The sequence below is a fragment of the Antedon mediterranea genome, chromosome 2 (assembly GCF_964355755.1).
Source record: "Antedon mediterranea chromosome 2, ecAntMedi1.1, whole genome shotgun sequence".
Lineage (NCBI taxonomy): Eukaryota > Metazoa > Echinodermata > Crinoidea > Comatulida > Antedonidae > Antedon > Antedon mediterranea.
In genome coordinates, this window is record NC_092671.1 from 32,575,060 (window position 1) to 32,602,608 (window position 27,549).

Below are 27,549 nucleotides of genomic sequence, written 5' to 3' on the forward strand. Positions count from 1 at the left end.
ACATACTGAGGGGGAAAAGAAGTTGCGAAGTGTAGCAAATAATGTTATTTTACAGTGTCGAATGAAATTGCATCACATATAAATATATAGTACAGTATAATACATTCTATTAATTGACATCTTTCGAGACCAAAATAGTTTCCTTTTACTGTTTACTGATATACACAGCTGTCGAGTAAACATTCTGCACATGTTAAGCAGTATATTGGCATGCACAGAATTCCTCTTGACAAGTAACGGGTTTCCCATTGATAGAGATTTTTGCTTATACGTGTGTGTCTCCTTCATATAATTAAAAGATATTTTTATTCTCTTTTCAGAAAGTAGTATCCCATTAATGAATACGTTTCACTTAAGCGAGACGTAACGCAATGATGTAGACGCAACGCAATGCTTGGTACCCACTAGAACGTAACGCAACGTACCAGATTTGACCAATCACAAGTGATGGATTATTAGAACTATCGCTTGTAATTGTTAAACTCGCTTGCGTTGTGACGTCCTTGCGTTGCGTTTTTAGTAGGAACCAATCACGAGTAACAGTTCAATAATTCATTGCGTGTGATTGGTAAAATCACTTAAAACGTTTTTGCGCTTTACGTCCTTCCATTGCGTCTCTAAATGTGGTCCGATTTATGATGATTTCCCCTTAATAGGAATCTTTAGGTTAGCATGCCTAATGAAGAATTATTATTATATTTCGTTCCTTTGCTGTTGAGTTGTTCCTGTCAGCACTATTATTCTATAAATAGATATATTTGTTTGATTTGGAAATACGGTATTTGATATAGAACACAGCAATACAGAATTTCAATTCAAATGAACTTTCTGGATTAATTTACCATTCCAAATCATCGTTGACCACCTTCGTTTGGTAGTTTGCATGCAATATGAGTTGATTCCGCATGATCGATCTAGCATGTAACGTGATCTCAAGGGAAACGAATTGCATTCGACTTTTAATAGACCCTCTACTGAAATTGCAATATAAGTCTTTAAAAGGGTATTGAATATGAATTTAATCCAGCATTACGGGTCTAGCGACCCATAATGTTTTTTTTTTCTTTATAATCCGATGATAGGATTCGTATGTTATATGTTAGTATTATCCAGTTACTAGTAATTATCGAATATTTGCGCTGGTTAACCGACACGGACGAGGTATGCATGTAATTCCCCGATGGTGAATCCGGGCAACAATATCCAAACAATGACAGATTCCAATTAAAATAGAGAATGTATTATATTTATGATTGACAACCCATCCTGTAAAAAAACTCGCCAGATATGACGCTCCCGGGGGTGTCATAAGTCGCGGTGACCACGAACTACCATGAAATAATTGCGCAGTCATGCAATAATCTATTGTACGTCCAATCAGAAAGAAGTTTAAATTAATGTATTACTAGGATACTCTCACTGGCTTAGTCTTTGTAAATTATGACTGATCCTTAAATACGATACTACATCACACGAACTTGCAGCTTTAATTAACCACGTCCGTTTCGAAAAACTCATAGGAAACGTTTAAGTTCAAAGAAGTTTAAAATACGTTTGAGTTAAACTTGGACACGCGCGCGTACAACAATGCTATTAAGAGCAGGCAATTTTTTCTTTCCCGATTTTCGGATTTTAATAACACTTGGATATATATGGCTAATATTGATCAATGAAAGTAAGTGCCTCATGTTTTAAACATTGATAATTACTGTGGGGTTATAATATAATAGTATAAGGTTTAGTTAATTCGTGACGGCTCCTTCCTATATTGGCAATGTCAAGGGTAATTTAAATACGTGTAGATAAGAATTAAACGCTTCGGGCGGTACCACGCGTTGATCTCGCGACCAGAAATTGTACCGCAACAAAACTTGGAAAAGTAAATCATACGTGACACCCTAGACAAGCTGATAAATCACATCGCGTTGTCTATTTTGAAGTCCAGGTGTTTACTGAGTTTACAGTTTCTGTCATATATCGTACACCGCTTGCGCGCACAGCAACGATCGAACGTGCTGGCTTGCTCTTAAACTATACAGCATGATTTTCTAATAAGAATGGCTAGATTTCGTTGCTTTTTCTTTCGACATTCTTTGATGATATTCATTATTTTATATATAACTCGATTCTGTGTATGTGTTGCAACCTCATCTAACCACGTCATCAAGAAACGAGGTGAGTTTTCAGAAATAATATTATAAGTTATAGTTTCAGTCAAGCCATTGCCATATCGCGTTTCATTATTAATTGCCACGGCTTTTTATGTTATTTATAGAGCGATTCGCTACATTCGCTCGCTAAACATAGTGATAGTACTGTAGAATGTATACATTTTTAACAGCTTACAACAAGGTCAAAATCTTGGATATTTGTCGCCATGGGGTAGGGATTGCATGCTAATAAGAAACGAAAATTTTAATTAGCCTAGCATTATATCCAGCATGTAATAACCTACTTAGGTGATGGGCTCAACGCTCCTGCAACGGCAGATAGTTAAGTGAAAACTAAATACTATTATTACTAGCACATAATTTCAGAAAAAAACTGTAGTAGGCTTATTAGCATAATAATGAGTAAGGATTCTAGGGAGAAATTGCATCGCTATAGCTAAACTCGAACCCGACATTTGACAGAAAAAAAACATGACCTTGATGTAGTATTTCACAAAATTGACTTGTTCACTCTATATGGATGAAAATCGGTAATCTAGATTGACTTTCACTCTTTTCAGAAAAGTCAGACAGAGTGGATTTTCACTTGTACCTCAATATCCGATGATTTTGGAAAATGTGATGTGATTTACTTAATGTAAATAAGTTATGGTGAAAAGAATACCTTTGTATTTGTTATAAGTTGAATATTGTTCGATATTGTAGAAAATATTATCTCTTTAAGGTAATATGAACAACAACAATACAATGAAACTAATTTTCATATAAATTAATTTTTTTTCCACAATGCAAATACATAATTCATAAATAATGTTACGGTCGAAATTAATCGTCTGATTAATTGCTTCAGTTGTAAATCATGTGTTGTACTTGTAACCCTATTTGTTCGTTCCAAATGTTTTAGAAATATGTTGCACATTAAGCCTACATACGTACACTATAGGAGTTCTATTATAGAACTTGTTCAAGCCGTATTTAAACTATTAGGCCTTATTAAATGCTTAGAAATGTTTTTTCCATAAATTATTTCATTTCATTATTTATTCGGTTTATTTCAATTATTATACATGACCAACAAAAATTTGAAATCGGGGAGACCAGGTTCAACCTAAGTGAACTTAATCACTGTAGCTGAGCCGGTTGACCCAACCCAAAGTCAGTTTACACATAATACAGTTAATGCGAATTAAAATGGAAGTGACCTTTTATAATGATTCTTTTGATTTGTTAAGCGTAAGAGTATTAAATAGATAGATAGATATAATTTATTTATTTTTCCATGCAAGCCATTATTTGATATACAGTCATGCAAGTTAATATGTTAAATCGTGAAGTTTCCCTTTGTTTGATTTATAATTACAATATATTATTATTACGAGTTAAAATTGGAATCATTCCCAAGTATGCCCTATTTTATCTAATAGTTGTTCCATGTTTTAAATTTTATTTTATGTAGAATGCAAATATTATATTTTGCACAATCATTTAAACAAGCGTATTCAGCAGAATCAGAAATTTCACTGCAATTATTCATCTAACCATATGGAATATTGGACGCTTACACAAAAAATAAAAATATATTACCTTACGGCCGGTTATCTTTCATATTATTGCGTTGGATTAAAACACACAAAAAATATGATCATTATAGATATTATAAATAGAAAAAAATGAAAAGAAATCTAAGAATCATAGAAATGAAAGTTGAAATAACGTAACTAACAAATATCATACTTATAAGTAACGGGATGTGGGAAAATAAAAAATTCGACCTTCATTCATTCATTCTATCATTTTACCCGAATCATATGACATACTTACGCCTATTAACAAAATGTTAAAAAGTATGAGTGAAAGACTGACTCTCATCTCAATATTGTGCTATTTCACATGGATACAAATTACCTTCCAATCATAGACCACTTTTAAAATTGAAGTTTCGTCTCTCAAACGACGTAATGAAAGTTTTTCAATAGTCTTACTTTGTGGGATTGGCATGGCCATTATTTGGATATTGACATGTACCATATTTCTATGGTTATGTAATATCAGCATACAAAACCAATAGTTGATAGTCACCCATATTTGGTTTATTCACTGTTAATCAATTCAATCCAACATTTAATCATTTTTCTCAATAAAGCTTAGCTAGTAAATAGTCTAATCTAATCTTTACTAACGCTCAATATATGCATAATCTGCAAAAATCATTCATAGTCAATGTTGACAGTAAAATGTGCTTTCATATAGAATAGGTGGATATGTAAGATTGCTAAAGATAAATCCATTTTTAACCTTTTGCTTTCGGCTAAAACTTAAACAGAAGGGCTTCGATCTTTATTCATTAACCAGTAATCCGTCAATATCTTCCGGTAGTCTTTCTAAATTGTATCCTACATTTTTATTTTTATTTCGGGTTTATATATTATACTAATTTCATTGGACAATTTTTCACTAATTTTCACCAATTCGCGTCAGTTTTTTGGTTTAGATTAGATTATCTTTGACTTTGTTTTTGTATAGATCAAGGAGTAATTTATTCGACATCATTAACCCTTAGTTACCTAACAACGTATACTCATATTATAAACATTAATTACATTACTGGATTTCTCAGACAGCCATTTGTAAGACAGCACATCATCGTAACTTGGTGTGACTAGCCACTCATCACGGTGACGAGTGTTCGTTGTTTTTCACTGCTTTCTGTTATTAATGTACTCGTATGGTGATCATTTCACAACATTAATCGACTGAAACTCAATTTTCATCATTTCATTATAATATGTCTATCTGTACTTGTTTTTTTTTCCGCAACTGCCCGTCTAAAACGCGTTACTGGCATCAATAACGTAGTATGAATTTTATTTATCAAGTATTAAATAGGATAACATATCAAGTAGTTTCTAAAAAGCTTAAACTGTTGCCCGATGGCCCATGAAAGTTAATAAAATCCTAAATAATAACACAATTCGTAGTTAAAACCCTGCCAATGAGTTTTACCTTAGAATAACAAATCAGAAGCAATGATTAAATCACAAGCCCAGTGGCGTAACACAGAGGCATGAAACCCCTGGCTGTGGAACCCCAAGTGGCCCTCCAATGCTGGAGGCCTCGGGTGTTTTTAGCGATTTTCTTTTATTTTTAATGCCTGTTTTTCATCTAGACACTGCTCAAGGCCCCCGTAAGATCCGGGACCTCTGGGTTTAGCCAGTGAGCGTCCATAGCCGTTACGCCACTGCACAAGCCTCTAGTTCGAAAGTACATTTTCCATAGTTGTATTAGACTATAAACAGTGACATAACAGTATATTCAGATTTTTTTCTTTAAAATCACTGGCTGCGTTTCATTATCACAACTGATCTTTGATGATCGAGAGAAACTAAATATTTGATTAGATCTGGCTCCAGCTTTCGCTTTTTTGTTTGTTTATCTGGCTTTAGGAAAGTATACTATAGTTAGTATTTCCATTGAAGTATCATTATAATATATGATAATACTTTTTTGACAACTTTTCCACTTTCGCTGATTTATGTGAAATATCTTGTATGCCTCTTTTGTGAAAATTTGTGTTTATAAGTGCAATTAAAAACTAAAACTTATTCAATTATCAAAAGACGGTAAAATTCAACCAGATACCTGGTTGGCAGCTAATTTGACAATGTTTTTTTATAATATTGAACTAAACAAATTAAATTTTAACAAATTGTTTTTCAGGACGACAATATATATTTAATAAGACAACAAATCTATGAATGACAAATATAGAAAATCTAAGTAGGCCTAATTGTAGCGATAAACTTTACATTTAAATCATGTTGATAATTTAGTACGACTGTACTATGCTGAAAGCTACGGAATATATTCACTTACATTCCTATTAAACTTATAGCATTGGCAGTTATTCTGAGTGACTTCATCAAACCCGAACAGAAATAAATAAGTTAACAAAATTCTCAGTAAGTAATTGTACTATTCCTAGAACACAGATTGACTCACTAGAATTTCCATATCATGTATATCACTCATTGATTCTTAGTCGTAAATGTACTCAAGCTACTTAAACCCACGTCTAATTTCATATTCCATTCAATGATTAGTTGCTTCTACACTTTATTTATTAATATTTATTGGCAACAGTATTTGCACTTAAAAGCAAATGATTTAGTTAGTCTTCAAAAACTTTTTTATACAGGATTACATAATCAGGTAAAAGTATGCCTGTTTTTTGGTGATATACGAATATTGAAAAAAGTTTTAGTTTTATGGGAAGAATTGAGGTCTAGTATATCTAACTCTTCTCTTTATCTGTATACTGTACCGTAAGTCGTGTGTGTGTGTGATTATTTTAAGTAGTCTTATGTTTCTTCAACTACTTTCTACTGAACTTACACAAACAAAAAAATAAAATAAAACACATTACTGAGATTGTATACTTTAACAGTGGAAAGAGATTAGTGAAGCTAAGATTCTTGAAAATTCAAATTATCGAAACGTCGATTCTCAATAAGTGTTCTTTCTCTTTATTTGGAATTACCTTTATTTTACTTAGAAAAAATCTAGTAAGTGAATTGAATTGTGTTAAACATGTATTGCCCTGGAAACACAAAAAGTGAAGGTCAAAATATTCTAAATTTGAATTGGCCATATTAAATTAATATTAAAGTTATTCACTTTAAGTCGAAAATTCGAGCCAAAAACAACACATTTACGTAATTAACAGGTAAATTAATTTGATTAAATTTCGTCTGGAAAATCGTTGCGAGCGAAAGTAAACAAAGATTTCAAACCACAAGTATGCATTATGCATGATGCTAATTAGGATTGTTTACAACTCGTCACGGTTAAGAAGGTGTTTTCACACAGATCACGAGGAAGTTTTATGATTATACATACAAAACAATCGCGTTGCATTATGAGATATGTTTTGATCTAAAAAAACTTTTAATGGAAGTCAAAGTTATTTTTTGAAAAGAAAAACGTCTGTATTTCAGTTAAATGATTTGTTTTTAAATAATTATTGGTGAAGGTTAATAAATATTATGATATTTTTTCGAAATATTTTTTTTAAATATTTATTTTGAATTATTCAAAAGGACAATACATCATTACCGTATTCTTTAACATAAATAATGATTTTTAGATAATAGGCCTATAAATGGTTGGCCATATGGGCATAATTGGTTTCATATCACAATTATTATATGAATTGATATAATAATACCTGGTATATAGTTATCATTGTTACATCTTTATAGAATTCTAAATAACGACAAATGATCAAGATCTCTATATTTGTATTTTAAATTTATTTATTTCACAATAATTTATTTACTTGGTTCGGTTTCAATACAACTTGAAAATCAAATTTAGTGGCAATGTTCGAGTACTTTCAGCGTATAGCCAAAATACTCTCTAAATTTCCAACTAGCCGTTTGGCTCTTACCTATAGCGTATCGGTTTCCTCCGCACATGTCATACACACGGGGCCTCTCAAAGGCCCAAGAGGAACCACCACGTGGCCCGTATTGATTGGGTGATTCTACATATTTACATTAATATAATTAATTTTTTTGGGACGTTGTGCAAAATGTGTTATGCATGGTTTATGGTGGAAGTTAATGAAATGAAATTAAATGTCGAACGGGTAGCACCATTCACTTCTTGAATGTGCCGAATGTACACTCTATACACTTTGCAATTTTGACACGTGTGTGCCGTTGGTATTATGCAGTGTATGCGAATTTTTAGCATCGTGGCACGAATCAAAATACACAGCATCTATATAAACAGGTCATCGCACGAACTACTGTCAGAAGAAAATTCTTAATGTAGTTAGATTGATTACACGCTGAAATTAAAGAACATTTTACAAATTAAGATTCTTCCTGTTACTAACGGATCAAACATACCGGGCGTTCACCTTTAATTGCTACAGCCAATCTGTATAATATTCCGGAACTGAATTATTACATAATTATAATAAGATTAATAATGACATTTTTTAATTAGAAAATGTAAAAATACTTTTTTCAGCCGCCATGTTCTTGTATTTCTTTGGCTTATAGCTATTGTTTTAACTCATTTTCACAATATAGGCACACATTACAAATATATCGTCTGCACTATCTTTTTTTTTTTCTTTTTTTTTTAAATCATTGCTAATGATATCGTTTGAAAACGGTCGCTGAACCATGACCATTATTTAAGTACCCGGGGTTTTGTTTTTATCAGGAAAGAAAATGTAATTTTACTCTTCCCTGGTTTGTATCGTAGCAAATTGAATCAGTGTATCAATTGGAAACACCTATAGGCCTGTATTATGTATAAGGAATATTTCTATATCACACACGTAATATAATTTGATATTCTAGGACATTTTACTGGTCTATACGGACACTCTGTGGCTCTTAAACAGAGACGGGGAAAAGTCAACATAATAATCATCAACTGAGGACTTATCATAACACGATATATAAGCATGTTGGCGCCTAATTGACCAATGTATTCGTAAAGCTATGAGTTTACAATATCGGTGTGAAAGCTATGAATACGTAAGTGTTAATCTAAACACTTTGTATTGGAATGATATTTTTACGTGATATTTCTAGAGGTATATTGTTTAATTATAGAAATGTCGTTTATAATATTTCCATTAATCGGCTATTAAATTACGTCACTTTGTCACTATAACGTATTATCGAATGCTTTTACTAATAATAATATTATTATTGCATTTTATCGACGGAAGAGGAAGCATCGGATGCATACTGTAATGATTTGACCTCTTCGCTTTTACAGTTGAAAGTAAAACTTCTACATTTCGTGTCTTTCAAATTTAAGAATGAATAATTACTATATAATGTATTACTCGATAGGGGAAATATAAGGGAGGGTCGTCAATGCATGCGGTCATCAAAATACCCTTTATATCATGTAGTTGGCGTTCTTCTTTTTAAGGTTTTATTTTTATAGGTCAAATAGTTTAATATTTTCAAACAATTTATGTCACCATTATTATTATATCTTAATTTATTTGCAAAATCGACAAGACTATACTAGGTCATCACAACATTACTAAGTCACTGACGACGTATAATAGGCCTACTATCCACAGTTAATTCTAAACAGTTGATTTCCATTACGATAATTTGGCGTCCTTTATCATACTTCCAGTGAGGTCCTTTATCATACTTCCAGTGAGGTCCTTTATCGTACTTCCAGTAAGGTCCTTTAACATACATCCAGTGAGGTCCTTTAACATATTCCAGTGAGGTCCTTATCATCGGTTTCGACCTTTTACATGTTTTTTCTATGCCTAATGCCTCTGCCAAGATAATTTATGAAACTAGCCTCGTAACAAGCACAGACCAGACCCTATGTGGGCCCTATGTTTAAAAGTAATGTTACATTTACATACATAATAAAAAAAATGAATTTATAACGATGCGCACTGTATTTAGAACCGTAATATTGAGATTAACCAAATACCAACACCTTCACTGTACAGAGTCGTAATTTATAAACGAAGATTGAGAAGAAGAAACATAGAAGAAACTGAGTCTCAAACGAAGAAGTCACATTGTTAAACAAGAATATTTCTTACAAAAAACGCTGCTCGCTTATTGTTATTGCTAAGGTCAAGTCTGGGGGTCACTTCATCACGCCTAGATACTTCAAGTATCCTATTACAAACAAAAACTTCAATGGACTGTTTTGATAATAATTCAATGATTATCTGACAGCGAATTATATCATGGGACTCATAAATACCAGAATGCTTTGGGATTTGTCGTTAGACTCTTTTCTCAGCCGTTTTTGGATTCAACAGGTGGTACCAATAAATTATAGTGGAGTTTCCATTTTAACAAAAATGTCAAAGTGTAGTACTATAAAGCTGCTTGATTTCATCTAATGAATGAGTCATCTCGTGTGACGTAGCGGGCTAGAGCAGCAGCGTGAAAAAATGTAAACATTTAGATGTAACATATTACATTATTGAGAACTGTATCCCTAATGACGCAAATATGATACTGTAAGAATAAGTTGAAATCAAATTTAACCCCACTGGGATTGATGTGTTGCGCGATGTGTATCCTTCAACCCTGCGATCCCACTTACCCTAATTGGCTGGGCTTAGACATGCGCACATCGGTAAATTGAAACATAATCACATCCAAAATAAACAACATTATAAGATTGAGTTTGGGTTACTTTTCAAATAGTATGTGTAGCCTCTTGAGAGCACGAAGCATTCACCCTTGAATTCCCGTAATGCTATTTGAACATGCGTTCAGTTAATATTTATTTAGTCACTTCTTAAGTAAACTAGTCGTATTTACTTTAACAGCTGACGTTTTATTTCTGTCATCGAATGCCTCTCATTCAAAGTATATAAATCCATAGTAGAAGAAAAAGTTTCGAAAAGTATAAGAATAAGATATGACGTAGGTTAAGGCGCCTCCCTTCGAGACAGAAGATTCCGCCTCTGAAAAGCAAAACAACATTTTCCTAAATTCTGCTACAGTTTAAAAACGCAGGGCCACAAGGTATGGAAAGCATAGAAAACCCGTCAACCAAGAAGAGTAGATTTTCAAGACTTTAGTTACCATTTCCTACGATGTGCACCTTCAGTACTTAGCATACGTCCATTATAAAACCCTTGGTTCGATAGCAGATAGACTTTTCGTCATGCTTTTTATGTTTTTGGGCATAACAACAAATGTCTATACGTATAGCTAATCATGTGAAAATAAAGATACATTGAATGTTACTGTTATTTATAAAATAAAATTGATGAAGTTTCAAGGTGCAAATAAAAAAATTGTGTTCAAATGTTACAATTCAATAACCGTCAGTCTATCACAATCAGATAACATTTTACAATAACGCAATTTACACACCAATTACAGATAAGCATAGGTATATTGATAAAATAATAATTGTTTATAACAAAAAATCAAGATAAAAATAAAAAAAAAATAATTACCTTTATTGTTTTTATAAAGATTATTATGAATATTATCTGAAATCTAATGCTTTTTAATAAAATAATAATAAACAGACATTTATCTGACTTAGCTACAAATCCATAAACCATAGTCACACATTTTATTGTAAAAGGATTTGAAATAAAATAGTTATCTTCGATATTTCATATTTAAAAGATTACATAGTTCATTACGTGTATGCATATCTTCAGTAAACGTTTTATATTGTCCATTTTAGGAGAATTACAGATGTTCCATCATCAATGTAGAAAGAAATTAGAATGCTAAAAGTGATTGGATAACATGACCTGTTCAGAATACTATAGTAAAGGTGTTCATAAATAACGTTCTAGTATAGATCGAAGAAAAACATTATCATTTTGTACATACCAGATACAGATCTAATTACTAAAGGACAATGAAGTTAAGTTAAGTTAAAAAACTACTTTTATTTTCAGAAACAATTAACAAAATGGAAACTATGAGGTTAAAATATATTTCTCTTGTCTTGTCTGACCTCCTTTACCATATTATTGGTTTTAAATTGAAGTTGTAAATTTTAAAAGAAAAATGTAATTTTAGATAAACATTCAAGTTCGTAAAATAAAGGAGGTGAATGTGTTTTGAAATTATAGAAAAATTGATAAATATAGCAATAATTGTTTTATGGTTAAAATACTACAAGATTATGATTATGAATGAATGTACTGAGAATATAAAATAACAATTACAATATTTATAAAAACATGAAAATTAAACATAAATGTATAGAAACATTGCGGTAATGGTTTAGATTTTATGGAATTCTAGTTAGTGAAACTGTAATGTTGAGCTTTAAGTTGCAACATTGCAACTAAATTCAATTCTCGTGGAACTAGTTAGGTTAGGTTACGTCGTATGCTGTGTTTTCCGCGAGTTGCAATAACATAAACCTTTTGCCACGACATAGGAAGGTACTATTCGCATGTTTTAATTATGTCATGCTAATGTATAGGTTGGCTTTAAACGAATAAAACAATATAAAATAAACTTCATTGAATTTGGTATCGTCTGACCAAGTTTGGTCGATTCTTGGTAAGCCACCTTGGATTCTGTTATCACAGACATTTGAACCTTTTTGAACTTACGATTTTTACAAAAATTATAAGTTATAGAACTGGACATGTAAAAAATTAATGAAGTAATTTATGTATCATTTTACACAATTAGTGTCAAAAGTCCTAGTGTCAAAAGTCCTAGTGTCCTAGTGTCAAAAATCAAAGGCTCCCTATTATTTCACAAACTGAGTCACGACCTTTATGGATACAGAAATAGGTTAAATAGTTTTTGCAATTAGGCTATTAAAGTATGGCGATGTAGTATTACGTGTTGTTCTTAGCGAAATTAATCTCGTAGGCAAGGAATGTAGTGAATTTAATTGCAGAGCAAACCTGCCCTGTTTTAATTTAATTAGTAATCGATAGATTAACGTGATATAGCTTAGTATTGTAAATTTTGCATTTTGTTTAATGCATGACTATCAACTTGAACTAATCTTATAATAAATAGATGACCAATACCATTATTTAATGTATTTATTTATTTATTTATTCGGTATATAAAAATATATTACAAAACGACAGTCAAGGACTGAAATGAAATGTATTACAAATGACTAAAAATGGATGGAGTGGAGTAAGTTCTTATGATTTCTCAAAAATCATATATCTTTTGCGCGATAACATTACAGGTTATTATCTAGCGTAATCCTTCCTGATTGTCATGATTATTTTGTATGTTTAAGACACCAATGCAACCTGTGCGAGGGTTTCTGAAAATGCGGCCCTAACCCTAACTACCCATTTAATCAACATACATTTGGAAATTGTATTAAATGACATACTAAACAAAATTTGCACATAACGATATTAAGTAGTCTGTCAAAAATTAATTCAATTCGATTTTTATGAACACACCTAGGTCTACCCTTTTCCTTTCAGATGTTCAAGAATAGTTATTTCCAATGCAAGCCTTCGTGAACATTAGCGTATTTTTGGTTCTATTCCACTAACCAAAACATCTTTTAGGGAAGCGTTTATGATTGCCAAGCATTTTTGTTTGTCTGGTTGTTGTGTTTGTTGTTTATGCATAATGTTTTACTTTATAATCAAAATCAATCATAATGTCACTACGATGTATGTAGTAAAATAAAATGTAGGCCTAAATGTTTCATACAAGCATCGCATGAATATTACGCACGCCACACATGACAATACTCTCTCATTTCTTTCTTAAATTTTTTTAGAAAATCGATGTGTTGCTTAACTATTGTAGTTTGTTTATTTTTCAGAAGATACATGTCTCTTAGGTGACGAATTATTGTTTACTCCCAGAAATCAATAATTAATTAATTGTGCTTCGGATTCATAATCATGTCTATTATTAATTTAGATGAATACAAACACATGACGAAATAGCAAAGCCGTTTCAGTTATTAAAAACAATAACGATAAAACCCAAGCAAATTCTGTTGACCTACATTATGACCTTCGCTTTGCCTACCCTCATTTATATTCACTTTTTGATGGTTGGTTAAGTATTCATAATTAATCTTGGGCTATTAATTTCGCTAGTTACAGCTAGTCAGTTATTGGAAATACCTAAACAATGACGAATCTATTTTCTTGTCGTCTGTTTGGCGCTTTTTAGAATAGATGTCTAGGATTGATTTCACTAAATGTGCTAAGTCAACTTTAAACATAATATGTAATTGTTAAATACTCGTATAGTAATTCAATTTAACATTAACTGTATATCAGGTACGTTTTACAATGCAAACAAAAGCCTAACATTGAGCTTTCGTTTCGGTACTACATACGCATGATACGTATGCGTAAGATCAGCTTACTTCGTTCTATTATCGGGTCACCATCTGCCAAGGAGGTTATAATTCTGTCTGCGGAATATATTTCTTTGTTTGTTTGTTTGAATGTTTGTCTGTTGGCAAGATCTCGTGTAAACTATAAAAAAAATGTAAACCACAAATGCAATCCGGACCAGAATCCCAAATCCTGGACCACTATTTAAATATTTCATAAATTTAGACGGATCTTTATCAAACCACTACATATGATAATAATTTTGCGGTAAGCATGCTAGTAAAGCGTGGTATCTACTTTTTATTGGAGATGTGTTCTATCTATCGACCAGATTGATGTGATAAAATGCAAATAATTTTCATAGTAGGCCTATTTTAATGAGAACATTTTGATGAACTTATGTAGTTTATTACTTTAAACAATAATAATAAAATATATTACCCAATATTTAGTACTCGACTCAATAAAATATAGGCATACATTCACGTCTGCATGACAGTGAATATATGTATGCCTATATTTTATTGAATCGAGAACTAATTACAGCAACTTTTCAACAGTTTACGAAGATACCCTATCGACTGTACTTTTATAAAATGCAACTAATGCCAATAATACGAAACTATAGTGCAATAACATTCCATATTCTCTCATATCAAAATTGTTGAAATATTCGATCGTAACATGGCGACGTATATTTCACTCAAAAGAACAAATCAATAAGTCGTGGGTTACAATATTATAGTTATTGTTTGAAGGTTTGGTCATAGGTATCATCATAGTCATCACCATAACATCTTGATATTACATCATTATCATATAGTTATTTTCTAATGTTCTTTATGATTACAATTTGATCAACTTTATCAGTTATTAGTTTTACTAAAATTATTTATAAACTTGTTTTTTAGGAACATTTCAACAGGTTATGTATTCATTTATTTACTGTTACCGTACTTTAAAGTTGATTATTTAAAACAAAAATAATTCCTTAATATTCATAACTCTGGATATAATTATTGAAATTAATTCATTAAAAGATCAAAGCTTATACTGTTTGTATTTATTAAGTGTTACTATATCAATTGTTTTCCGATCGCTTTGTGGTGATGCTTGTTTTATACAGTATATATCTATTGGATATAATCATTATTGGCTGTTGTTGATATACATTGATATTATAAATAACAATTTACAAAAAAGGCATATACGTGCTTGAAAGAAATAGATGTATCACATAGATAGATGTTACATTGAAAATAGGCCACGACAGGCTGGATTTATTTCATAAACTTGAGTATAGGTTGGCTGTTTGGAATTGATTATACCTCCGTAAACCAGTTCAATATTAAATCGAAAACTACTTCCAGTCAGTTGAACACTAATAATTAGTCGATAGATTAGTTTACCTTAATTCATTTCGGTTGTTATATGTTAATTAAATACAGTAAAAACTGGCATTGTTTAACTTGCAACTAAGTTGTTTAAGTTGTTTCGTCACAGTTGTAGAGCAGGTTTGATTCTTAAAAGGAAGAACAATTCTAATTATAGGCTGTTCAGCACTCTCTTGACTAGTAGTAATATGGTTATCATTGTTATGAAGATTAACAATAGATTCTTTGAAATCGTTAATTATCCTATTAGTTAGTTCAACAGGATACCGTAATTTGTTATAGGAAACCTACAAACAAGGAACTTCTTCTGCATTATGATAGCCATGTCGATAACAAACATAAGAAAAATAATGTACATACTATGCTTAATCGAGCATACAAGTTGTCATCTACTAATGACATCTTTCTTGAAGAAGATATTTCTAAGATGTTGGTGTTTGCTTTCGCCGCTGACCCATTTCTTAGCATGAATATATCGTCATTGTCGATAATCTGGCATTTATATGTATTGGCTATTTTCTTCAGACCACAATTTAGGGAGTTAACTCTTTCTTGATTCCTTGTATCATCTGATCTTGGACACACCGTTGAAATTACAATTTTTGTTTGTGGGGAATCTGTTTTGATCTGCTTGCAGTATTGTTGTTCTTTTTTTTCTTCTCGTTTGAAGGACTTTCGTTTGAAGTAGGTCTATCATTTCGTTTTGTACTTGATGGACTACCATTATTATTTGATGATAGGTTTGACGTTGCTTTAGTAGTACTTGCTACTTCTTTGTTGCAATTCAGTGCACATGTACACGTATGTTGAACTAGAATGCTTCTAACTGTTAGTCTAAGTTCTGTGATCATTTCTTTTTGCTGATTGACGATGGTTTTTAATGTACCAAGATAATTTTTCATTTTGGAAATGATGCATTGTTGATCAGCATATTGAGCTTAATAACTTAAGTTCTTAGAATTGTAGGCCTTCTTTGTTTTTAATTAACCAATTAATTAGTATTTCCTGTCACCCTTTGGTGTTTGTTATTTTTGTATAATTCAATCACTTGATCTTGAAAATGGTTCCATGACGGTTCCGAAACGTCGATGTTCCTTTTTTTTGTCAGTAAATGTTATTGTAAAGGTATAGTAAGCGTCTATTAATTCATTATTATTATTATTATTATTATTATTATTATTGCGATAAAATTGTCTACTAATAATACATAGGCCTCATACGTACATAATGTTTGAGTCGCATACTATTAAATGCATTATTGTAATTTCTAAATCATTGAATCCTATGGCTGTATCACTAAAGACAAAATGGCTTACTAATTTCTAAACTATATTAAATGTGTTCATCTGTACGCACTGTATGAGCAATTAGGCTAGGCGCAACTTTACAGACTCGACAGCTGATGATAACTGATTGGGACATTCCGTTCAGAGTATGTGGTCGATTTCAGTAAGGTAACTTCTTATAATCTCTAAAATAACGTTGTGAAAGCCATCGAGTACTTTATCATATTGGTACAGTGATCTATTCCAATAATGCTCCATAAGCAATTTACTAATACTCTTAAATTAGACGGACTATGTTAAAAGATTGATAACATAGCCGGAAGAGGTTTATATGTTTTATACGTTCGGCTTCACGTAACGAATGGAGCTCAGTCACCATGTTATTACTTAAGAGGCATAATGTTTAGTTATAATATGCACATTATGCTTGTGGTAACCTCGATTTCACCTATCCGCTCGAACGAACCGACATGCTGGATGTTTTAAACACAAACAAAAATAATTGTAAAAAAAGATATAAAAAACATACATTGTAAAAGAAACAGTCTGTATATAATTATATTTATTGTTAAATTCTACAAAATCTTTTCATTTAGAAATGTATAACATTTTAAGGAAATATTCTGATAATTTTCGTGGCTATCTGATTTTATTTTGCGGAAGCGTATATTAGATTTGTTTTGCGCAAGCGTACGATTTAGATTTCTCATTTTTCCCGTGTAACATTATATAGAATATCAAATATGAACGTCACATAAATCATGTTCATTACAAAAGTATTGAATGATTGAAGACGCTTCCTACATGGTACACCAAGGGAATAGTAACGTAAATACTAGAGGTCGAACATTTGACAACAATGAAAAACTTCTTGACATGTAACAATGTTATTGATAAAAAAAATCAGACCCGAACTCTAAGCAAGTTAACTCATATCATAACACATTGCAACCGTAACAAACTGTAATTGCAACACATTTCATCATTAAGCTAGAGATACAACACAAGAACATAAACGCAACGCAAGTGAGTTGACCAATGACAAGCGACAGTTTATTCGAATCAAATGCGTTGCGTCCTATATTGGGAAACAAGCTCAGGTAACACTGTGGAACCGTAAAACACTGCAGATGCGTGAAATCGATAATGTTTTAAAATTATTGTTTCACAATATGTAGACTATTTTTAAGAATATTGTAATTGTTTCATGAATAATGTTTTGATAAGGATGTATACAATTCTAATTTTAAGTAAACTAGTTCAATTAAGTAGTTTCAAGAATACTACAAATCATAATTTTATTCATTTTTTTTTTTATTTTCAAGAATACTTATGCCTATATTTCTTGAAAAAAGTGTTTTTTTCTTAAACACATCAATGATTGGTATGGCATGAGAAAAAAACAAGGATAAAAACCGAAGATAAAAAAATATATTTTTTTCTCCCCTCAACGACATCTGCATTATTTGTTTCATTTCAATCCATCGCATGGGTTCAAAGCCACGGCGGTAAATACATAATGTTTAAGAACAGCGTCATTAACGTATGATTATTTTACACATGAAATCATCAAGCGTAAAATTATACTTCGAATTGTTGCAGAAATATTACACATACAAAATTAGATATACATATTTACATTTCAATAGTGTTAGTTTCTAAATTGAATCTGAATTCAACATTATTCTTGTTCGTCTTGGGGCCAATGAACCTGTGTAAAGTACTATCAATAAAGAATGCATCTCGTTCTGTCGTTATCGTTTACAGTTACGAGGGAATTGCTTAAGAATAAATTCTTATCCAAACTCATTTCAATTCATCTCTGACTTAACTAAAGCATATCCTAAGGGTAATTAATAATCAGCGATTGTGAAGTGAAAATCAATTTATTCTGTTCTGTTTGTTTCGGTAATATTATCATTAGTTAGTATAACTGTTGTCAGAATAGTAAAATAACCAATTATTTGTATTGCATTGTTTTGTTGAAATTGGCGAAATAAAAAAAGTTGATTATATATTTGTTTAAACCCTCTATAATACTAGCAGTCGTTTCATTATTTTATTTAGAATAAATGTACCGGTATATTAAGATGATACATCGATTGAAAATATAAGCAAGGAGGTCAAACAAAAATTCGTACATTGGATATTACATATCGGATATGGTAGATCATTGTTCGGATTTTATCGACACGGTAGGGGGAATAAGAGAGTTACAGTTCACATCAGTATTTACGTCGTGTGTAACTCGGATTTGATTTTAATGCACGAGTAACTACAGTGCGTGTTAACAAATCTATGGACCCAATATTTGACCCTATCTAAATGAAACTGGCCCATGACAATTCATCAAGTAAAATGAATGGGACAGTACTGTTAGAGCCCTACAGTTAATAGTCCTGTATATTACAATTACTACTGTATATAGATATATAATACAACCTATAATCCTACTACCCTAGATATAGACATTCCTAACCTATTGATCCCAGCTCCGTTTCCATGGTAATTGATGAGTATAATATTAGTTTAAGGGGAGTTGGAATCACTGTTAGTGTAGGAGATAGTTTTTAGTTGACCAGCTTGATGATAACACCTATGTATCGTAACTTGCTTGATATATATTATTCTATTAAATTATCGGATCTATATTCTGTTGTGAAATACTGAAACAGTGTACGAGTACTTATGTTTAACATTTGGCGACCACGATGGGACAGGTAGGCCAATAAAGACATTTTAGAAGTAAAATAGAATTTAATGCTACCTGTTCAGCGACACGTCTGACCGATAATCTAGACTGTTGTGGTGCAATGAGTACTGGTAGGATCGTAACAAGAACCTAGAAATAAGAGGGTGAGTTAGATTGACTACCATGGCAAATGATATGACACCACTTCAATGCTACGAACTGGTAATAAAGCAGATAAATGCCGCAGATCAGCAGACTTTATTAAAGGTATGCAATTACTTTTTTTAAAAAAAGGTACGAAGATATCACTGACAAGACAGATAGTAAATTGAAATTAGGGAAGAAGATTCTAAAAGAAATTAATAAAGATGAATTAGAAGCACTGTCTGACGAAGGTCTCATTGCTGTGTTAAATGATCTGAGTAAATTCATGTATGGGATTGTCGGTGTAACGTCAAGTAATGTCACGACGACCAGTACGACTCCAGCGACGACGGATGGGGGCCTAGTTAGATTGACTAGACGAGACTTTAAAATTGCTGGACAAATTGGAGAGCCGGGACAAAAGGACCGACTCAAATTTTCAAGTTTGGTCCACCAAATTTAAAATGCCAAGCTAAAGGCCATCCCCGACTCGGAAATAATAGAAGCTGTTGTACGGGCCGTGGTACCAGGATCAGCTCTACGCAGTTATCTTAAATGTCGCCGAAACATCACATTACCAAATCTGCGCCGAATGCTGCGATCCCATTATGGTGAAAAAGAAGCAACCGAGCTGTACCACCAGCTTTCGAGGAACACCCAAAAGCCGAGAGAATCAGCCGGCAGCTTCTTAGTTAGGACATTGGACTTGAGGCAGAAGGTGATATTTGCGAGCCAAGAGAGTGAAGCTGGTCTGGCATACGATCCCAAACTAGTGGATAGTATGTTCAGACATGCATTGCTGACCGGATTAAGAAGTGAATCGATCCGAAATCAGTTAAGACCGTACTTACAGGACAAAGGAGTGACGGATGAAATACTGTTTGAACGTATGAATAGTGCGGCAAGCAATGAAGCAGAGCGATGTGAAAAGCTTGATCGGCACCAGATTGTTGAGGTCAACAGAGTGCACGAAGAGAAATACCAGAAAGAATCTAAGAAACCTAAACCAAAGGAGAGCACCTTGATGCAGGAGATGGCAGAACTAAAGGCGGGAATGGCTGATATGACAATTCTAAAGACCCAAATGCAAGAACTGTTGACTAATGGACCACCACGATTCCAAAGACAAGCACGGAGATTGTGCCAATCATGCCAGCAAAACAATGAAACGGAATGCAGTCATTGTTATATATGTGGGTTGTCAGAACATTTCGCACGAGGATGTCGGGAAACGGCCGACGGTTACAGTCGGGAGACAAACTGTAACCTATAAATATCAACCCCACACGTCTCACATCTGTAACATCTCTCCAGAGAAAGAAGAGAAAATCGTTCGACTGGTAGGCAAGAAGTGTACAGTCACCTGCTACTTTGAAAAAGTGAAGACGACAGTACTCTGGGACACGGGGGCCCAAGTGTCGATAGCACCAGCCTGGTGGGTATCGACATATTTACCGGACATGACACCTAAACCACTTGATGAACTCATTGGGAACACCAACCTTTATTTACAAGCTGCAAATGGTACACCAATTCCATTCAACGGTTGGATCGAAGTGACCATGACTTTATCAACCAATCAGCCTGCACTTACGGTTCCCTTGCTAATATCACCAAATAATATGGAAATGCCAATCCTGGGGTACAACGTCATTGAGGAAATAGTGAAAAGAGATAACACCATTACGTCCATCCAAGCGGCTTTCCAAGCAATGAGAAAAACCGACATACAAGCATTTTTTAGCCTTATAAAAGTTGAATACCCACCTGAGGTAGCTACCGTCATCGTGGGGAGACAAGATGAAGTCATTCCTAAGCAGGGATCCTCATGGGTGACATTTCAGGTACGCTCTCCTTTTTACTTTACCGGGAAATTACTACTATTTGAACCCGACGATCAGGCAGCACCTTCTGAGAAGTTACATGTACCACCTTCAGCAATAGTGACATAATTTTAAGAAGACGCACACAATTAGGCTCCCTGAATATATTTGAAGACATGGAGATCTGCGAAAAGGAAGCTGTACCAACGCCTGTAGTTATCAATTCAATGACTGATTCAGCCCTATGGATTCCACCAGTAAATTTAACAGACTTAAACAGAAATCCACTTAGAACTGCCACTGAATTGCTGGTGGACGAGGCAGCAGCTTTTGTGAAGAATGACAACGATTTGGGATGTTTGCGAGATTTAAACATGAAAATTAGATTAAAAGACGACGAACCCGTTCAAAAAACATATATTTCCATCCCACCACCACTGTATAGAGAGGTCAAGACCTATTTAAAAGATCTTATCGGCAGAGGATGGATTCAAAAGTCTGAGTCACCGTATTCATCCCCTGTTGTATGTGTTAGAAAAAAGGACGGCACGTAGGCACATCAAGGATTCGCTTTCACTACGTGTTAAATAAGAGTAGCTTTATATACTGTAGGTTACTGTAGGTATTAAAAACAAATTTTTTTTAATTTAACCTAGGTACAGGTTAACTTCAGCATATTTTGTTTAATTACGGCTTAACTTATAAACATAAATGTGTTAAAAAAATCTGTGTTTATATAAATCAAATGCTATAAATCTCTGAAAAAATATGCCTAAATGTATGTCGAGGTACGTGTTAAAATTCGATTCGAGAGGATTTGTGATTTTATTTAGTTTCTTCGAATTACGTACAAATGATAACAGTAATTGAAAATTGGGGGTGGGGTAATAAGCTGGTTTTTCCGAATACAAGTTTGTCGAATCCATTTTTCTGGGTCCAGTTTACTTAATTTCAATTTGCCGGGTCCATTTTGTCGAATTCTATTTTCCGACAAACACTTTAAAAATGACAACATTGTAAGGCATAATTATTAAAGTCTTATAAGGTGTCTTGGTATTTTTTTTCTTTTACATGCTTTGCTCGAAGAAATATTTATTTTTTTATTTTTTTCTTATTATGTTATTATTTATCGTCTTAGAAAATTATGATATGTCATTTTGTTTGTCCAAACAAATAATTGCCAGGTGTATATTTTCTTTTGTTAACCAACTCCTTTATTTGTGACAAGAATAACTTTTTTGGCCATAAAGTAAGCGGAACATGTAGTTTCAGTCAGGTGTTTCAGTTTGACATTATGTTGTATTTTTTTCTTTCTAGGAAAGTGTTTAACACTACAAAATAGCCTATTCAAAGTCTGATTTAATTAACCTTCATTTTTCATGTTTTTGGCGGACAATACACCTTAAATATACATGGTTGTTATAATATGGTATTGTTCATGTTACAAATGTATTATGATGTATAATTTACAGGTTTTTAATTATAACATAAAAGAAACAAAAAGGATATAAATACATATTTATTCATAGCTCAGTAATATTTTTTAAAAAATATCGACAACATTAAACAGCATTATCTGTACAATTGTAATTATTTCAGGCCATTAAATGTACTCATTAAATCTGATGGTGACCGATAGTGGTGCAGAAGAGTGTATTTCTATGCGTTCCGTGTCTCACTGCGTATGAACAATAAAACGTTATGGTTTATAGGCCTATGGATTATACTCATGAAAGAATGATTGTATCGGTATTGTATCGGGCATGATCAATTGTGTATAGCTTTGAACTAATCCAGTTCTAACACTACATTGCACATTGTCCATCTAGGCTATTACTAGGCAGGTCTGAAGCAGGCCTAAACAAGTTCCCTCTTAACCACCCCCCCCCCCCCCACAAACCATTGTAATTGCCAAGCAGAAATATAGGAGCCACAATAGTTATGTTCTATGTACTAGGTAATTAAACTTGTCATAGTATTGGACATGGTGTGAACAGGATTTTAAATTCGATCCACTTATCACGGAAGCTAAGCGAGCAGGTTGAACAAACACATTTTAGGCTTCTCCCAAAGGTTCGTGACATTGGCACATGGGCGGTATAGTCGGGTAGAAATAGCATTTATTTTACATAACCAACTGCTGTGGAGAGAACATTGGCTGGTTAACCTGAGCTAATTGTAGCTGATGAACGTTTAGCAATTTGAATATATTGCAAATTTGAAGTTTTTAAGATGCAAGAAACGTGATGGTAGCCTAATAATGGCGAGTCTTGGGTATTCCTAGCCATATATTTGTAGGCTATAGACACATTTCTATCTCTCTTGTAACTACATGTACACTGGTCTTCCAAACCGTCTTGTAAGCAAAAAAACATTATTATAGTTTTCTTTGTCCGTAAATAAAACATTTGTTTAACTATATTTGTGACAGAAACTCCGAGAACAACACTCATATACATGTCTGGTCTTTGCTGTCATAACATTTCTATGCCATATTCCATAGGCTTACAATAATGTAAATTTTTTTGTATTGTTAGACGTAAGAAGATTAAGATAAATACCAAGCCCGTTGCGGAAACCAGGCAACAAATGTGATTGTAGATGCTTAACTAGCCTAAAGCAGCGTATTTTGTGGAAAATAACCCTTTTGTGAAAAAAAGAACCCCCTGTAAACATCTTGGTTACGAGCTTGAATACCTAAGCATACAAGCCTACAACAAAAAATGTCATTCCTAATTTCTTCATTTTGGAAGTTAGATTAGCCTAACTTGAAATCATGTGAAATTTATTTTGCTCAAAATTAAAGTTGGCTTCCAACATCGAACTTGGCTGATTTTGAACGCCCGTTTTAATTGCCCTTGTGGTGTTTTCGTAGTAAATTATTATCCTGCATATTACAAGAGATTTCTTCCTAGTAAATATTAACCCAAAATGTTATTTTGAATATCATAAATAAATAGCATCCGTGTTTGCGTTTGCCTTTGCTCGAGGGCATAAGATGAAAATCTATTTTCTGTATCAAATGTCACATTGCTGTCCTGTCCTGTCCAGTCTGGCGGTAATTGTGTAGTCTGATTTAATATACTTATTTCTATTTGTATCCTAATAGCTGACATGAAAAACCTAGTTACCTATAAACCTACTATAGTCATTATTAGTCTTTACAGTTACAGAACAATTCCTAAATTACCTACTTGTTATTATTTGCAATTACTGTATTTATAATCCAAGACAATTCCCTCAGCGGCCGATTAAATAAAGAGACACTCCTGATTCTAGAAAATATAGTATGGATGCCCACGGGTGAATTTGTTGATAACAAATTCAGATAGGGAACATTACTTGTTATTTCTATTCATTGAACAAATCATAAATATTTGTAGTAGGCCTAGTATGGAACGCTACGGCCAATAGTACCATGTAATCAACACATAGGATCATTATAGAGTTTGTCATGATCTTCATATTTCAGATGTTAGTATCATGCTATGTAATGCATTGTAAGAGTGACTTATGGCTCTATATCTGTTTATGCTCGACGTTTTAATCCCTTTTTTCAGCTGCACTTATTACAAATAAATGACTTATGATTGACACTAATTCGGAAATTTGCAAGTGAAGTAGTGTATCATAATTTATGTTGCTCTAAATAGAGCTTAATTTATGGACCGGAAGTTTCTTCCCTGGGTTTGAATATGCGTTTCACATGTCTAATTCTGAATACAGTATTTATTGTAATGTGAATTATGTACGTTTTGATGTAGTTTCTAAACGTACGCTTCGGGTTTTGCTGTAGTTTGTGTAGACGTTTCGCTATTGTCTGAATGCGTTTCGCTATCATCTGAATGCGTTTCGCCATCGTAGGAATGCTTTTCGCAAACATCTGAATGTGCGTTTTGCTGTAGTTTGAATAATTATAATACAGTACTTCGCTGTAGTGTCAATATAGGAGTCTCGCTGCAAATAGTCGTAATAAATGTGACACTAAGTATATAATTTATAACGATTGGTGCGTTTTTAGAACACCTAGGCCTATATTAAACTTGATTTACATTAGGGAGGTTTCGCAACCATACGAATACGATAACGAAAACGGATACGTCACACATTTGTGAAGCTTTTGAGCTGATCCCCATTTCATATTCGTAAAGCGTATTCGTATTGACGAATATCACCCGTCATATTCGTAACTACAAAACGAGTATAGTTTTTGATCTATTTTGCACATTTTGCATTTGAATCAGGAATGATTCATGATTATAATAATTATAATTATAGATTTATTGAAAGTAATTCACTAAAGTAATTTACTAAAATGCCAAGTCAATTTTGATAAATAGCAGTTTTTAAAGTCCTCACGCGCTTTGATGTTACGCTAGGCCTAGGCAGCCAAGCACCACGTACCTGCGCTTCGCTCAAATTTACCGCAGTCATATTTTGGACGCGCCTCAATATTTCGTTGCCATGAAACAGATTTGTTTTATGGCTTACGAAAACGAATACGTGTGCGTGACGTATCCGTTTCCGTTATCGTATTCGTAAGATTGCGAAACCTCTCTATTATTAATAATGATTACCGATAGATCAATTTGGATTACATACATCTACTAATATTTACATTCAAAAGCAGTGACGTATTGTAGGTTACAGTTGACGATGGCCATTAAGTTGGAACTTTCCTATGATGTATTCTTGTAATGAAAAAAAGAACTTTATTCTCATAAAAGGTTCGTTTCGGTTGAAATGCCTTTCTTTTTCTCACACGTCCTCATTTTGTAGGCCCGCAACAGCTTTTATTTTTAAAAAGAGGTCTGGCCTATTAAAGTCTTTCTGTGTGTTTAATAGTCTGCAGATTGTAATTTCCACTAGTAACTTTGTATTTTGTTATTTTAGACAAATACATTTTTTTATTTCAAATATTGTTCGCAGATGACCAATAGAAATATAGGGTTTAGCAAGATATTTATTTTTATTTATTTTATTTTATTTTATGTCTTTAGGCACTGTGGCCAAGGATTACCAATAGTGAATTAATCACTGTCCTATCAGATAGGTGGTAATCCCCCTGATACAGAGGCTATTGTGTGAACCAGTTCACCGGGGTAACCCCCTATGATATGATTTAGCACACTACGATACGATTGTAATTTGAACGATTCTCAAATAAAATGCTGCCAAAACAGTCTTAAAACCGCGCGGATATTGAATTGTTTTACAGTAGCCTAACTAAGCGATAAACTAACATGAAAGGAAGGATCAAAAGTAAAGGAGACTGATTCTTATAGTTCATATGCTTGCTACATAACGATTATACCACATAAACGTAAAGCCTATCATATTCTACTGATGATGCTGTGACTCACGATATTATTAACATTTATCAGCTGCAGTACTGGTCATTTCGCTTGGGACTTGTTTTAAATTGGTCAATTCGTACCCACCTACTTAGGATACATTGTTCAAACCATAGCCAATATAATCGATCACGATATATCGTCAGCTTAGCATTCTAGGCGCAAAATAATATAACTATTGACAACTTATTAAAGCATTTAGGCTGAAATGAGTCGCTACTTAAATTACAACATTGCGGTATCTAATCAATTCGTGTTTGGTTGCTCATTCATAGTAATGGACAACCGTATTTTTACTTTCATATAATAGCATTATAAACATGTAGAGCGCTAACCCTCCAAGCGGGGTTGGTGAAATCTGTCCACAATAGGTAACTTTTCTGTCCATAATAGGTTACTTTCTGTCCTTAATAGGGACTAGAGGGCGCTGTTGTTTGTCCATAATAGGTGACTTTCATAATTGGCTGTCCAAAATACGTGACTTTTTGTCCACAATAGGGGATTGTATTGGAGTTGTGCGCCATCCATTATGTTGTCCATAATAGGTGATTTTTGTCAAGTGTAACTTGTGTTGGAAACTCCATAGCATAGGCTAGTAATTAAGTTTCATAGGCTTATATAGGCTAGATAGTGGTCAACTAAGTACTAACTAGGCCTAGCTAGGCCTTTAAGTCTGAGTTTAGTAGGAAAGTTGCATCGTAAATAATAATTTGCTTTCTGGGATTTTATTGGGCCCTACATAGCTAAGGGATAGGCCTAGCTAGTAGGTACTGGCAGACAACTAATGTATAATATTATTAATGACCATAATAGACCAAGCTTTTATTCCCTGCAAGG

The 27,549-nt window shown here is 33.1% G+C and overlaps 1 protein-coding gene across 1 annotated transcript in view; it reads left to right on the forward strand.

Moving 5' to 3' along the window:
• Positions 1–1,922: 1,922 nt before the first annotated feature.
• Positions 1,923–27,549, forward strand: part of LOC140040826 (uncharacterized) — a 37,176-nt gene continuing 11,549 nt past the window's right edge. The window contains exon 1 of the mRNA XM_072087056.1: positions 1,923–2,175. Within this exon, the coding sequence (XP_071943157.1) occupies positions 2,058–2,175 (118 nt within the window). The 5' untranslated portion in view covers positions 1,923–2,057. The remainder of the gene's footprint in view (positions 2,176–27,549) is intronic.